The 15,125-nt window shown below is 32.7% G+C and overlaps 1 protein-coding gene across 3 annotated transcripts in view; it reads right to left on the reverse strand.

Annotated features, from left to right (window-relative positions):
* Nucleotides 1-11,318, reverse strand: part of LOC131166988 (leucine carboxyl methyltransferase 1 homolog) — a 74,860-nt gene extending 63,542 nt beyond the window's left edge. For 2 of the 3 annotated variants that reach the window (XR_009139937.1, XM_058125697.1), the window contains exons 1-5: nucleotides 11,081-11,315; nucleotides 3,473-3,561; nucleotides 3,219-3,361; nucleotides 2,838-2,885; nucleotides 2,503-2,584 (exon numbers count right to left, since the gene is read on the reverse strand). Coding sequence is in view for 2 of the 3 variants with exons in the window: in XM_058125697.1 (XP_057981680.1) it covers nucleotides 2,503-2,584; nucleotides 2,838-2,885; nucleotides 3,219-3,361; nucleotides 3,473-3,561; nucleotides 11,081-11,160 (442 nt within the window). In the remaining variant the exon portion in view is untranslated. Of the gene's footprint in view, nucleotides 1-2,502; nucleotides 2,585-2,837; nucleotides 2,886-3,218; nucleotides 3,362-3,472; nucleotides 3,562-11,080 lie in introns of all 3 variants that reach the window. The other variant, XM_058125698.1, reaches the window with a different exon arrangement.
* Nucleotides 11,319-15,125: the final 3,807 nt, after the last annotated feature.

Genomic DNA, 15,125 nt, shown 5'->3' on the forward strand with positions numbered 1-15,125 from the left:
CTTAGAGAGAGTAGTAGGATATTTTTGAATATGCATAATCATAAACCTTTTGATTTCATCCCTCAACCCTTTCTTAAACAAAGTTACCATTCTAGGTTCCTTATTAAGAGCACACCGATAAATGAGGTCTCTAAAATTTAAGGTAATAGTCGGTGACACTAGAAGAAAGTTGTCTTAAGACTACATAGTTGGTCAAGTAATCGTTAAGAATTGCCAACTATGCAATAACCACATATATGGAATTTACTCATTTTTTTTATTTTTATTTTTCAACCAGAGAGTGCAAACTCGAACAAGTACCAAATAAATAAGCAACATTAAATCAATTTCTATGGAGTTCAAGTAGTGTAAGTCCATCTAATGTTACCAAAATCTCCTTGCTCTGACTTTGTAGCTTCAAGATTTCAAATATTTCACTTCAACTTCTCACAGATGCTTCAAAAACTGTGACAGCACACTAATTTTACCCTCCAAAAATATGTACTAAGCAATCCAAGATTAATTTCTTCAAATCAACATCAAAATTTCATGGAGGAAAACCAATTTGTCGCAGTAAAATCTCAAAACACAGCAACTAGGCCTCAATTTGGATGTTGGCAGACCTTCAAAAACTCTGAAAAATTTGCTCAGCAGCACAAGAGTAGGCTGTGTTCCACCTTAGGAATGCAAACCAAGCTTGATACTTCAATATTCACTCAGAAAGCTTCAAAATATAAGGTAAAATCCAAATTCTCAAAACTGGAAGCAATTTCTCACGAATCTGAGCAAAACAGGGAAAGTCTAGCAAATTGTCCACGCACGTGGCCAGCGCGTGTGCCGCGTGAGCTGCCTTCAGGGCTCCTCCGGTGATGAGCTTCTGGATGGAACCAAATCAGAGGGTGGGGATTCCAGTGAGGGTGGTTGTGCAGGAAGAAGATTGCAGGAGATGGGGGATTTAGGGGGGAGTCAGCTGGAAAGTTTTCAGGTCACGCGTGTGGGCCACTCCCTTATTGGATGGAGATGATATTGTAGGGGAAGGGGTTGCTAAGGTGTCTAATTTTGGTGGTAAGGGGGGTGGCTGTTGGAAATTAGGGTTCGAAACCCAGTGGCACGACTGAAATTTCCTGGAAAAGTGGCAGGCTGACGAATGCTTCTGTTTTCCAAGATTTTCCTGCGACTTCTGACTTGCTATTGCAGCAATGGAGCCTGATAGAGAATGCAGTCGTGTGGTGGATGTGGTTTGAGTTTTTGGATGAACCTTAATGGAGACTGTTGTAGGAGTTTCAAATCTGATGGAAGAACAGCAGAAGGGAAGTCTGGAACTGAATCGAATCAGGCTCTGATACCAATTTGATGTAGGACAGAAGTTAGAAATATATACATATATACACAGAGAGAGAGAGAGAGAGAGAGAGAGAGAGAGAGAGAATTAAAGAAGAATAATAACTGTACAATAACTTACATGTCCAGCACTTATACCCACTACTAACTAGAACACATATTTACATAGAGGCTCCAATAAAACAAGAAATTACAAAATAACCCTAAAGTACTTAAATACACAAAATAAACCTAAACTGACTAAACTTTAAAAATAACAAGACTCTCCCAAAGTAAAATATAAAAATCTAGATACAATATGAACATGTAAAATCCTCCATTGGTGGTTCTCCATCATATAATTAGTCTTACAGCCGTCCTATAAAACTTTCCTTTTAATTTTAAGGGCATTCGACAATCACATAGCACACTTGAAGCACTTCTCCATCTTACTCAACCTACTTTAACTCTATGCATTACATCTTCTTCAGTTTCTCCTTCAACTTGCATAATAGATCCAAGGTATCGAAATCTACTAGTGTTATAGATTTCTTCTCCTCAAGTTTAAAACACCCAGTGTTAAATTTCAAATGCATCAACAAAATTCAACAAATTTATTTTCATTTTTGGAGCAGCAGAGATTCAAAGTCAAGTTAAATGTTGAAGCCGTCGTCACTTGTAAGGAATACTAGGTTACACTCAATATCCGGATAAACCATAGCAAACACACTCTGGAGCATAAGAATTTCACTGTCTAAAATTTCTTCAGAACGAAGCTGTGGTTGAAACTTAAACGGATGCAGCAGAAATGCATTTCAGTGCATGCACAGTCCATAACAACCATATTCATAAGCAAAAAAAAAAAATCTTCCGCCACCAAAAACTGCATGCATCAATATGAGTTAATCCTAGTGCAAGCATAACATGAAAACAGTTTCAGTTAAGAAGGCTCTCCAACATGACCATGGAAACTTCATATTACATACAAGTCAAACAGAACCACTTTGTGCACATAGAACAATTAGTCATTGCTCAGATTTTAACTTCACTCTGCATGGAGCAAACCAATTTCAATATTTTTAGTTTTTTAACCACGTGTGAGCCAAATTCAGATTAATTTTTTCTGTGAATAATGAAAAACAAAAACCACCACACAAATAAATCAATCGAATAACGCAAACAGCAAATAGAAAGAACATTTACCTCGTAAAATAAATGCCGTTGCACCAACTTTCTCCCTCAATTGCCCACATGCTTCAATAAGAGCAGCTTTTTTACTTGTCACCTACCCATAAAGCAACTATTGAACTTAAATTCCAAAAAAAAAAAAAAAAGCAAAGACTAATATTCTATTGCTCCAATAAAGAAGTGGAAAAGGAATATCCCCCCCCCCCCCCGCGGGGGGGTTGAAATAACAGGAGTGAGAGGTAAGCAGAGAGTTCACTGTCTGGCAAGCAAGCAATGATGATTGGAATTTCGATGACATTAGTGTTATTGCTCAGTAACCCACGCAACAGTTAAAAATTATAAATTTGCACCTCTTTAAAATCAAGTTCCACGTATAAGTGTGGCGCATTTCCTTCTTCCTGTCAATGAAAATTATTACCATTATAATCACATTAATTCATTAGTAACTACATGAAAAAAAAACACAGATCTGCAACAGGATTATGTGCAATAATTGTGATTGCAGTAGATAGTACACAAGGAAAGGGGGAAATGCTTCTTCATGGAAATACCAGAATACATTAATAACAATATTTTTACCAGAAAATATGCTAGTAAGTATTCAGATCCCTAAAAGCCCAAGGAACAATATAAACAAAGCAAAACAAAAACATGCATGTTCTAAATAATTCAACTTCAAGAATCAAGTCCATGTGAAAAATTCATCACATTTTGCAAGGAAACTCAAGCACCTGCAACTGAAAATATGTAGTATCAAAGCCAGCTCCAAGTGATAAAATCTGCTTCTTTGTGCTAATTTTTTCACTGGCATCTATTTCACAATCAAGAAATTGAAGAAGAAGCTTCCGAAGAGCAGCCCAACGAGCGTAGTAACCTTCAAATATCATATGCAGAAGAAAAGCAACAAAATAAAGTCAATATTGAGAGAAGCAAAGAATACCAAAACATGTCAAAAAGTTAATTTCTTGCAGCAACCATATCATACCACGGTTAATTATAGGAGATCTCCTCACAGGCCTTCTTACAAACCAATGAATGTAGTCATCTTTCATGTATCCCTTTTTAACACAGGATCTTTGATCATACAGAAAAACTATTAGTATTATCCATAAAAAACTATGCAATATTATTTGTTTGTATCTTAACTGCAAAAAGTTAGCAAAAATACAGACATCAGAAAGTTAAAATGATATTGGTCCTCCAAGTGAGATAAATCACACACGTGGCCCGTCCAAAACCCAGATGAAGGAAGAGGGAGTAAGTAGCCAACTGTTAGAGGTTTTTTATGTCTTTAAGTATTATTATTATTATTAAGTGTGTTAGTATATTAATTAGTGAGAGTTAGTAAGGGTATTGTCATTAGAATGTATTTAATTTGCATTATAAATAGAGGTAGAGACCTATCTTCAAGTGAGGTCATTAATTTTAATCAAAATCTCAACATGATATCAAAGCGTGATCCAACCTAAACCCTATTATACTCAGCTGTCGCCGGGAGCACATTCCCGTCACTGCCCTTCTCAGATCCACCTCCAGCCTTCATTATTTCACAGAACCAACCATATAGCTAAAAACAGAACCCTCCGAAGCCTACCCCCACAAAATCCCATTGCTGGAAAAGGCCCCACGAACCACCACCCAGCCAACTGCCGGCAGTGCCGACCTCACATGCCAGTGTGTGAGAGAGTTTCTGGCTACCTTTTTCCTTTTTTTTTTCCTCTGCCATGTTCTGATTCCTTCTCTAGACAACATTATCAAGCTGTTGGGAATGTTTTTTGCACAAAAACCCAACCTTTTTCGACCATGGACTCGTGGTAATCAATTAGTTTCTGTTCGGTGTTAGTAAAGGCTTCTTTGTGAGTTTCTTGGAGCAATGGCAGTGTTCGTAAGTCAAGGTGTGAGGCTGTGGCAGTGCTATATCAGTAGGTGATTCATTCATCACGTCCATGGTTGTTTCGGTGCTTCACATAGTTTGTGATTGTCCCGATTCGTTTTTATTGTTCTTCCTGTTTGACATCGGTGTGGCTGCAAGTTTGTGAGTGTTGGGATGGAGTCTATGAATCCCAAAAATATGTTTCCTACATCGCTGCCACAAATAACAACTCAAAAGTTGAATGGAAAGAATTATGTTCAATGGTCTAAAGTTGTTCGGGTTTATTTAGTAGGATTAGGAAAATATGACCACTTGCTCCAATTTGATCCTTCTAATGAGAAGAGAACAGAAGTGTGCATTCAAGAAGATGCAGTGATTGTTTCCCTCCTGTGGAATTCGATGGAGCCACAAATTGCACGGCTGTGTATGCATCTAGATATGTGCAGGAGGTTTGGGACTATGCCAAGCTTCCACACTCTAGTAACATTACACGTATGTATGATTTATCCCAGGAGTACTTCAATTACAACAAGGAGATAGGAGCATTGCAAATAATTTTGGAGAGATGATGTGTATTCATGAGGAGCTTAACAGCGTGCAACCTATATTACCGATGTTCGTGAGATATAGAAGCATAGGGAGCGGATGACAAACCTTCAGTTTCTAGCAGGCTTGAGAACCGAGTTTGAGGCAATCCGGTCCCAGATACTTGGTAGTATCAAGCTGCCTTCATTGGCTGATGTTTATTCTCGTATCCTTCACACTTCCTTTAGCACACATTCCCTACTCTTGCATCTGGCTCTGAGAGGACAGCCTTTACTACATAGGGTGATTTTAGTTCTCTACCAAACAACCGCAAAAGTTGTCACAGTGGTTCGAATGGTCTTGGTGGTAGACACGGCCGAGGTAGAGGCACTCCTCACAAGTGCACTCATTTTGGACAGAGTAATCATGCTATTGAGCAGTGTTGGGATCTCCACGATAGACCTTCACGTGTTATCAATGCAGCCACCACAGACTTCGCACCTTTGGGGGCAGCCAATGTAGCCACCACCGACTGCACACCTTTGGGGCCAAGTAGGGGGGCAACATACTGTATCCATGTCAAAGGAAGAGTATTCCGAGTTCTAGCAGTATCAAGCGTCACAACAAGCTTCTCTTCCCATTGCATCTCTTGCCCAAATAGGTAATCCCACAGTATGCCTATCATCCAGTACTAGTCCTTGGGTCATAGACTCTGCTGCCACTAATCATATCACAGATATACCTAACTTCTTCTCCAGTCTTCATTGTTCAATATCCTGCAAATTTACCTTGTGTTACTCTTGCTGATAGATCCACCATTGCAGTCAAGGAAATTGAACTGTAAATCCTACTTCTATTTCTCTTCCTTCAGTTTTGTATATCCCAAGTTTCCTTTCAATCTTATGTCTATTAGAACGATTACTAAATCCATGAATTGTTCAAAGACATTCGTCCCCGATTTTGTGGTTATTCAGGATTTGCAAACGAGGAAGACAATTGGTGGAGGGTGTGACGCTAGTGGACTTTTATCACTTTGAGCCACTATCTCCTTATACCACTTGCACTCTTGTTCCTAATTTGAGTTTTGTGTCAAGTCTTGATTGTGAGTCTTGTCAGCTGGGAAAGCACCATTGTGTCCCTTTCGTTTCCCAAGTCAATAAACGGGCTGCAAGCCCTTTCATGTTAGTTCATTCTAATGTTTGGGGACCTAGTAGAGTTGTGTCAAAGTTGGGTTTCCGGTAATTCGTAACCTTTGTGGATGATTATTCTAGAATGACTTGGCAATATTTAAAGATTGTTCCAAGTTATTTCATGTATTTTGTTCCTTTTGCTTTCAAATAAAGACTCAATTTGGTTTGTTAGTTCGAAAACTTCAAAGTGATAATGCTAAAGAGTATTTCAGTGCACAATTCATTACTTATGTGACTTAGGTTGGTACTACCCATCAATCATTTCGTGCCCACACTCCTCAACAAAATGGGGTTGCAGAGAAGGAAAAATGGACATATCCTTGAAATCACTTGCACCTTACTTTATCAAATGCATGTACCTAAAGTGTTTTGGAATGATGTTGTACTTATTTCTTGCTATTTGATCAAGAGGATGCCATCCTCTATTCTCAATGGTAAAATTTCCTACTCCATTCTCTTTCCTAAATTCACCTTTATTCTCTCTCCCTCCTCGTATATTCGGGTGTGTGTCATTTGTTCATCAACTAACTCTTGGGGTGGATAAGTTAGATCCTCATGCTATAAAATGTGTCTTTTTGAGCTACTCATATACTCAAAAGTGATATCATTGTTATAGTCCTGCGCTGCATCGCTTCTTTGTTTCTACCGATGTTACCTTCTTTGAGTCTACACCTCACTACACCCAGTCTCTAAGTGCTTCTGAGCTCAATGAGTCTCAATGTGATGTCGCTTACATATATTATAAATAGAGAAGAGAATCAAGAGACCGATTTCTGTCACTAGGATTTCCTATTTACATGACATTGTTTTTTTTTATTTTTATAGAAAAAGCAGGGATTTCATTAGAAGGAGATGAATTTACAAAGAGGAGAGTAAGACATCTCCCAAAAGAATTCTAGAAAAATCCAGAAAAATAAAGAAACTAAAAACACAAAAAATGCTTTGAAATATCAAAGCAAAAAATTCCTCCAATCTTGCTGAATTTTTTAAAAGCATGCTCCCTTAAGCAACCAGAGCCAATGCACCATACAGAAGCCAAATAACAGATCTTCTCCCAAACCAGCTGTCTGCTTAGTTTTAGCCCTGAAAAAATTTGTGCATTTAGCTCCAACCATAAACCCCACAACGCTGTAAAAAAGCCACACTTCCACAGAGCAGTCCTATCCTTTTTCCTTCCGAAGCCCTCAAAAGAGATAACCAGCATTCCATCCACTGTCGCTGGACAAACCCACGCTTCTCCCAACACGCCAAATAAATTATTCCAAATACTCCAAGCAAAATCATAATGTAAGAACAAATAAGGAGCCAAGCCAGAATTCAAATAAAAAAGCACACAAACATCTGGATATAGGGTCTCCTAATTTGCAACAGATTATTAGTTTTGATTCTATTCAGCACAATCAGCCAAATGAACACCTTTATCTTATTTACACGACATTGTTAACAACATATGAATTTCTTTAATTCAAATCATTAATTTACTTTGTTTTTCTTTTACATTTATTTTCTTGCTAATAATAATTAGTGCTACATCTCCTTATGTGCATCTAATGTCTCATGAACCTCGAGTTTATGGAACAAGCTTTTGGGCTTGTTCAGTGTGTGTCGAGTATGCCCCAATTCTTTTGAAAGCTTTTGGGATGAGCACTTTAAGAGGTTTCAAGAAGCATAAGAATGCAAGAACTTTGGGGTGGTGTGCGGTTTGCTGTTTTATAGGAGTTTTCTTGGGGAATAATGCTTGTATTTTTGAGATTGCACTTCATCTATTGACTAGATCTGTAGCAGAATTGTTTTCTTTGTTTTACTGCGAGTTTTCATTTCATGTTGTTTCAGCAGTGTTGGCTACTCTGATCTAAAGCATGATTGAACGGCTTTGGTAGCCTCATTTTTTGTTCTTTTTCACGTATGTACCTGGTTTTTTTCTTTCTTTTAGCTTTTCCTGGTTTGTTTTAGAAGTTTTCTCATCCTCCTAATATTTTCTTCTACCCTTAATAAAATTACTTTTTTTCTACCTGGAAAAAAAAAAATCACTAAGAGACAATAAAATAATCCACATATAATTAGTTTGAACGTTAATTTATTATATAAATCCCAGGGAAGAGAAATTTAATCATAAGTAATTTAGTTTTGTTTTCTATGTCCAATTATTTTTTTTTTCAAATCTTTAAGCTTTAATCAATGGAAGACAATTATTCCATGTGTTATATATCTAATATTTAAGTTAGATTGAATTAAATCTCTATGAACAGATGGGATTCAAACCTTGTAGTTTCAATAAATCAAACTAGAGGATCAATAGAGTTTTATGTTATACAATGAGACTCAAGGATCTAGAGATTCCAAGATAACCATAAATTTATTATAAAAAAAAAAAAGTGCAATTCTAGTAGTTGTATGAGAAATCCAAAAAAAAAAAAAAAATTGTCAATAATCCTTAAAATGATAAAATTTTAGATAACCAATTATACTTTTTTCCTAATGAAAAAACTTAGTATTTTTAACCTTGGATCAATCATTTAAGGAAAAGGGAAAATTTAAGAAGATGACATGCATAAAGCAAATTGATTAAAATGGAGCAATGCTTCAAGTGTGCTTTGTAATTCTTAAAGTCCGATATATATTGTTAGCCCACAACCAAACAACTTAAGCTTTCAGGTAAAGTGGAATCTAACATGGCAATAGAGTTAGGTTGCCAAGAGGTCTTGGGTTCTAATTTTGTTGCCCACATTTATTTTTTTTCAGTTAAGAATTATCTTATTCCCTATAATAGATGTTGTTTGTCGTTTGTTTATCTCCCCACGTGCTGTCGGGCTGCACATGCGGGTGATTATTAAGGCCTAATAAACATTGCTGGCCCACAACCTAACAGTTTAAGCTTTTAGGAAAAGTGGTATTCTAACAGTAATCACCAAATAAAAAAAAGAAATCTAAAAGGAAATTTTGATAGGATAGTTATAAGGCCAACCACGCTATATGGACCAAGAAGCTGGGCAAATAAAAAACCACATACAGAAAAAACTGAGTGTATGGTATAACTCTCAAAAATGTAAAGCAAAGTGCTGGCAGACGAGAAGCCTGCCATTGGATGGCTTACCTTAGCCCTATTGGGAGGCCAATTCCAAAGAATAAGGTCAAGGATCTGTTGGCTTCTAAATTGGAACAAGTTTAGTTCAATTATAAATAATGATTATATGTTGGGTTTGTTTTCATATTGTCTCAAGGATGTAGTTGTACTTTTCTTGCTTTTTACCTTTTTCTATAAATTAGAGTGTTGAAGTAATATAAAAACAGCATTTTTTTTCCTGGATGAGGGAAAGATTTTATTAATGATGATGCTACAGTGTATTTAAAATTTTGGAAGTTGCGCGTGTCTTCATCCCATCTATCCACTTCTTCCTCATCTCCCTTCTCTATCCTTCTCTCCATCCTTGATGCTACATCATTTAGCCCAACCACAATTTTATTCTTTCTTCCGCTTCTAATTTTCCATTTTTCAATTTTATTCTTTCTTTCGCTTCTAATTTTCCATTTTTCTTTCTCAATTATTCTTCCTCTTTGTCTCATTTGCATAATTAACATCCTTCTGATGCTGGACAGAATCAAGGATCTGCAGCCATTGGAGAGTTAGAAGAAATTGAAGAGAGAAAGGAAGGGGAAGAGAGGAGGGGAAATCATACGTTCAATTCAATTAAAATTCATCAACCACCTTCTACCTGAATTTCACAAACTATTTATAAGAAAGCCTCTAACAAATGAAATTACACATATACCCCTAAAGCTAGATGAAATTATAAACATACACCTAAAATACACAAATATTGCAAACAAGCTCCCGAGATATATAACCATACTACAAGCAAATTAACCACACATAATAGACAACAAAGCACATTTGGGTTTAGGACCTGATAAACCATTGACCCAATGACCCTATTCTTCGACGTAGACCTCCAAATTGGGTCGAAATGATCCATCAAAATACCCGCTTCCCATCCTACATCAATTCCCTCCTTCCAAAAAGAACCTAACTCCATCCAAAACCAATGACAAAATATATTCCTATTTCTCTTGCAACTCAACATAAATGTACCCCTTTTTCCTAAAATCCCTTACATGAATACATGTTACAACAGAAGGGTAAAAATAAAAATGAACAAAAAAAATTTATTCATTTGGAGGCCCTTTGAGCAGGAACTACAAAATGGAGGTGGCCCATCCTCCTTTACAAACCCCTCACCAAGCCATCTCAAGTTTTATGGAGGTTTTATAGTCAAAAGATTGGAGAGTCCCCTAATGGACTCATAATATAAGATCAGAAAGTAAATAGCTATTGCTTAAAAGAGAATACAGCTATTTCTTAAAAGCTAAATCACATGAATCACAATACTAACCATTAGTGTTATCTCCAGAAAGCGGGAAACATGAAGTAGATATCAATTTGCACATGATATTCCAGCAAAGATGAGTTAAGGGAACCAACTTACGATGTTTAATTCAAAGTCTTATATTTAAAAATAAATAAAAATGATAATAAGGAGTATGAGTTCAACGTCAAACTCGATTGCATATGGAAACTCGGTACAGGCTGGTAAAATCCCAAAAAAAAAAAAAAAAATCGAACATTTTTGTCATAAAATGCTCGATGTTCAATTTTTACAATTAAGTCCGCTAAGTACTTCATGCCTCTTCTCTTTAAAAGTGTTCAATGGAGGCACTACAGAATTTATTCAATTCGAACTTCAAACAAGCCCTAAAATTCAAGCAAAACAGACTGTAAATCAGGCTTGAACCCTGAACATAAATTAATAACAATAATAATAATATTATTAAAATAAAAAATAAAAAATAAAAAACTGTTTAGGTTGCTACGAAAAATGCAGGAAAAACAAAAGAAATTGAATTTGAAATCTTAGTTTCACGCCGTTTGGTTATGAAATGCCAAAAGAAAAAGGATCGCACTAATTAAATAATAAATACAATAATCAAATGAGTGAATAATACGAACAATTTACTAGCAGAAGCGTCGTCGTTGGTGGCTTGAACGGCTGCTCTGTTGCTACTCGAATCGGCCACGACTTTCGACATCTGTATCCTCCCCCCTCCGTGCGCTCCCGCCTAAGAAGAGAGAGTAATAGTGGGAGAAGGAGAGAGCAAGAGGTGTCGTGCGAGCGGAAGGATGCCGCCCACTGCGAGCGCTGTGATTCCTTCCTGTTTCTTTTTTGGATCTTTTTCGTTTCATTAATGTTTACTACTTAAAAATAAATAAATAAATAAATTTTGCCAACATTTCATTGCACTTTCTTTAACAAAATACTTCATTTTTATTTTCAACAATGTCAATTTACTATTTAATTTTTATTATTTTTTATAATTTTTAAAAAATTTAAAAAATTGAAATTCATTGAGCACTTATGGTACATGCACATGAGATAAATTCTTTGCAAAATATAATAAAGGAGAAAAGGAAAAAAATAAAAATTGAATGGTAGAATGTTCTATTTTTTAAATATATAAAAATAGACAAAATGTTAATGTTATCCATAATAATAAAAAGCATAGGCACTTATTAAACAATAACTATGTATCATCAAATTCTTTCAACATTGATTAGAAGGGAATAAAAGTAATAGTCTCCCCTTATAAATAAGTTAAACAAGTAAATAATGATTTTGATCAATTAATTAGTCAAAATAATTATACAAATCAAATGCTTCAATCTATTGCAAATCAATCTACAAGAAATGAAAATATTTTAGAAGGATCATTAGAGATTAAAAATAATAGTGTCTTTAAAAAAGAAGAAACAAGTAAAGGTAAACAGAAAAAACCAATATTCAAGTCTTTCTCATTATTTGACATTAATTTTATTTTTGAATCTCAAAATGATCAAATCACTTGAAAAATTGAAGAACTTCTTAAAAAACATAAAAAGTTAATACTTTAACAAAAGAAGAAGCTATTCATGAGTTTTTTTCCCTTTTTATCTTTTTTTTAATATATTAAATAATATCTTTTCTGGAAAAATATTTATCGAAATGACATAATCTCGCTACTTGGAGTAGCGAGATTTGCCATGTGTCATTTCCACAAAAAAAAATATTATTTAATATATTTTTTAAAAAAATGATAAATCAGAAAATAAATTCTTCTGCATAATAAATAGAAAAATAAATTCTTTTAATATATTTAAAAAAAGATAAATTAGGAAATAAATTCTTATACATAATAAATCGATTTATCATTATTATAATAATAAATGATAAATTTATTTCCTGATTTATCATTTTTAAAAAAAATATATTAAAAAAATTTATTGCATAATAAATTGAAAATTTGAACTTTATTTAAATTACCAATTTTAATTGTACCTGAAAGTGGGAGAAGGAGAGAGCAAGAGGTGTAGTGCGAGCGGAAGGATGCCGCCCACTGCGAGCGCTGTGATTCCTTCCTGTTTCTTTTTTGGATCTTTTTCGTTTCATTAATGTTTACTACTTAAAAATAAATAAATAAATAAATTTTGCCAACATTTCATTGCACTTTCTTTAACAAAATACTTCATTTTTATTTTCAACAATGTCAATTTACTATTTAATTTTTATTATTTTTTATAATTTTTAAAAAATTTAAAAAATTGAAATTCATTGAGCACTTATGGTACATTCACATGAGATAAATTCTTTGCAAAATATAATAAAGGAGAAAAGGAAAAAAATAAAAATTGAATGGTAGAATGTTCTATTTTTTAAATATATAAAAATAGACAAAATGTTAATGTTATCCATAATAATAAAAAGCATAGGCACTTATTAAACAATAACTATGTATCATCAAATTCTTTCAACATTGATTAGAAGGGAATAAAAGTAATAGTCTCCCCTTATAAATAAGTTAAACAAGTAAATAATGATTTTGATCAATTAATTAGTCAAAATAATTATACAAATCAAATGCTTCAATCTATTGCAAATCAATCTACAAGAAATGAAAATATTTTAGAAGGATCATTAGAGATTAAAAATAATAGTGTCTTTAAAAAAGGAGAAACAAGTAAAGGTAAACAGAAAAAACCAATATTCAAGTCTTTCTCATTATTTGACATTAATTTTATTTTTGAATCTCAAAATGATCAAATCACTTGAAAAATTGAAGAACTTCTTAAAAAACATAAAAAGTTAATACTTTAACAAAAGAAGAAGCTATTCATGAGTTTTTTTCCCTTTTTATCTTTTTTTTAATATATTAAATAATATCTTTTCTGGAAAAATATTTCTCGAAATGACATAATCTCGCTACTTGGAGTAGCGAGATTTGCCATGTGTCATTTCCACAAAAAAAAATATTATTTAATATATTTTTTAAAAAAATGATAAATCGGAAAATAAATTCTTCTGCATAATAAATAGAAAAATAAATTCTTTTAATATATTTAAAAAAAGATAAATTAGGAAATAAATTCTTATACATAATAAATCGATTTATCATTATTATAATAATAAATGATAAATTTATTTCCTGATTTATCATTTTTAAAAAAAATATATTAAAAAAATTTATTGCATAATAAATTGAAAATTTGAACTTTATTTAAATTACCAATTTTAATTGTACCTGAAAGTGGGAGAAGGAGAGAGCAAGAGGTGTCGTGCGAGCGGAAGGATGCCGCCCACTGCGAGCGCTGTGATTCCTTCCTGTTTCTTTTTTGGATCTTTTTCGTTTCATTAATGTTTGCTACTTAAAAATAAATAAATAAATAAATTTTGCCAACATTTCATTGCACTTTCTTTAACAAAATACTTCATTTTTATTTTCAACAATGTCAATTTACTATTTAATTTTTATTATTTTTTATAATTTTTAAAAAATTTTAAAAATTGAAATTCATTGAGCACTTATGGTACATTCACATGAGATAAATTCTTTGCAAAATATAATAAAGGAGAAAAGGAAAAAAATAAAAATTGAATGGTAGAATGTTCTATTTTTTAAATATTTAAAAATAGACAAAATGTTAATGTTATCCATAATAATAAAAAGCATAGGCACTTATTAAACAATAACTATGTATCATCAAATTCTTTCAACATTGATTACAAGGGAATAAAAGTAATAGTCTCGCCTTATAACTAAGTTAAACAAGTAAATAATGATCTTGATCAATTAATTAATCAAAATAATTATACAAATCAAATGCTTCAATCTATTGCAAATCAATCTACAAGAAATGAAAATATTTTAGAAGGATCATTAGAGATTAAAAATAATAGTGTCTTTAAAAAAGGAGAAACAAGTAAAGGTAAACAGAAAAAACTAATATTCAAGTCTTTCTCATTATTTGACATTAATTTTATTTTTGAATCTCAAAATGATCAAATCACTTGAAAAATTGAAGAACTTCTTAAAAAAACATAAAAAGTTAATACTTTAACAAAAGAAGAAGCTATTCATGAGTTTTTTTCCCTTTTTATCTTTTTTTTAATATATTAAATAATATATTTTCTGAAAAAATATTTCTCAAAATGACATAATCTCGCTACTCGGAGTAGCGAGATTTGCCATGTGTCATTTCCACAAAAAAAAATATTATTTAATATATTTTTTAAAAAAATGATAAATCGGAAAATAAATTCTTCTGCATAATAAATAGAAAAATAAATTCTTTTAATATATTTAAAAAAAGATAAATTAGGAAATAAATTCTTATACATAATAAATCGATTTATCATTATTATAATAATAAATGATAAATTTATTTCCTGATTTATCATTTTTAAAAAAATATATTAAAAAAATTTATCGCATAATAAATTGAAAATTTGAACTTTATTTAAATTACCAATTTTAATTGTACCTGAAAATAATATATATATATATATATATATTGACACAACAAAAAAAATTACTTTAATATTTATTCAATATAAAATTTTTTATCAATATAAATATCAATTAAGAAAAATATTTATTATCAACACTGCAAAGCTACGAGCAGTAATTTCAATATTTATTTAATACCATATTTTTTTGTGATAAACTGCTTCTTTAATATACAA

Source organism: Malania oleifera, chromosome 10 (genome assembly GCF_029873635.1).
Source record: "Malania oleifera isolate guangnan ecotype guangnan chromosome 10, ASM2987363v1, whole genome shotgun sequence".
NCBI lineage: Eukaryota > Viridiplantae > Streptophyta > Magnoliopsida > Santalales > Ximeniaceae > Malania > Malania oleifera.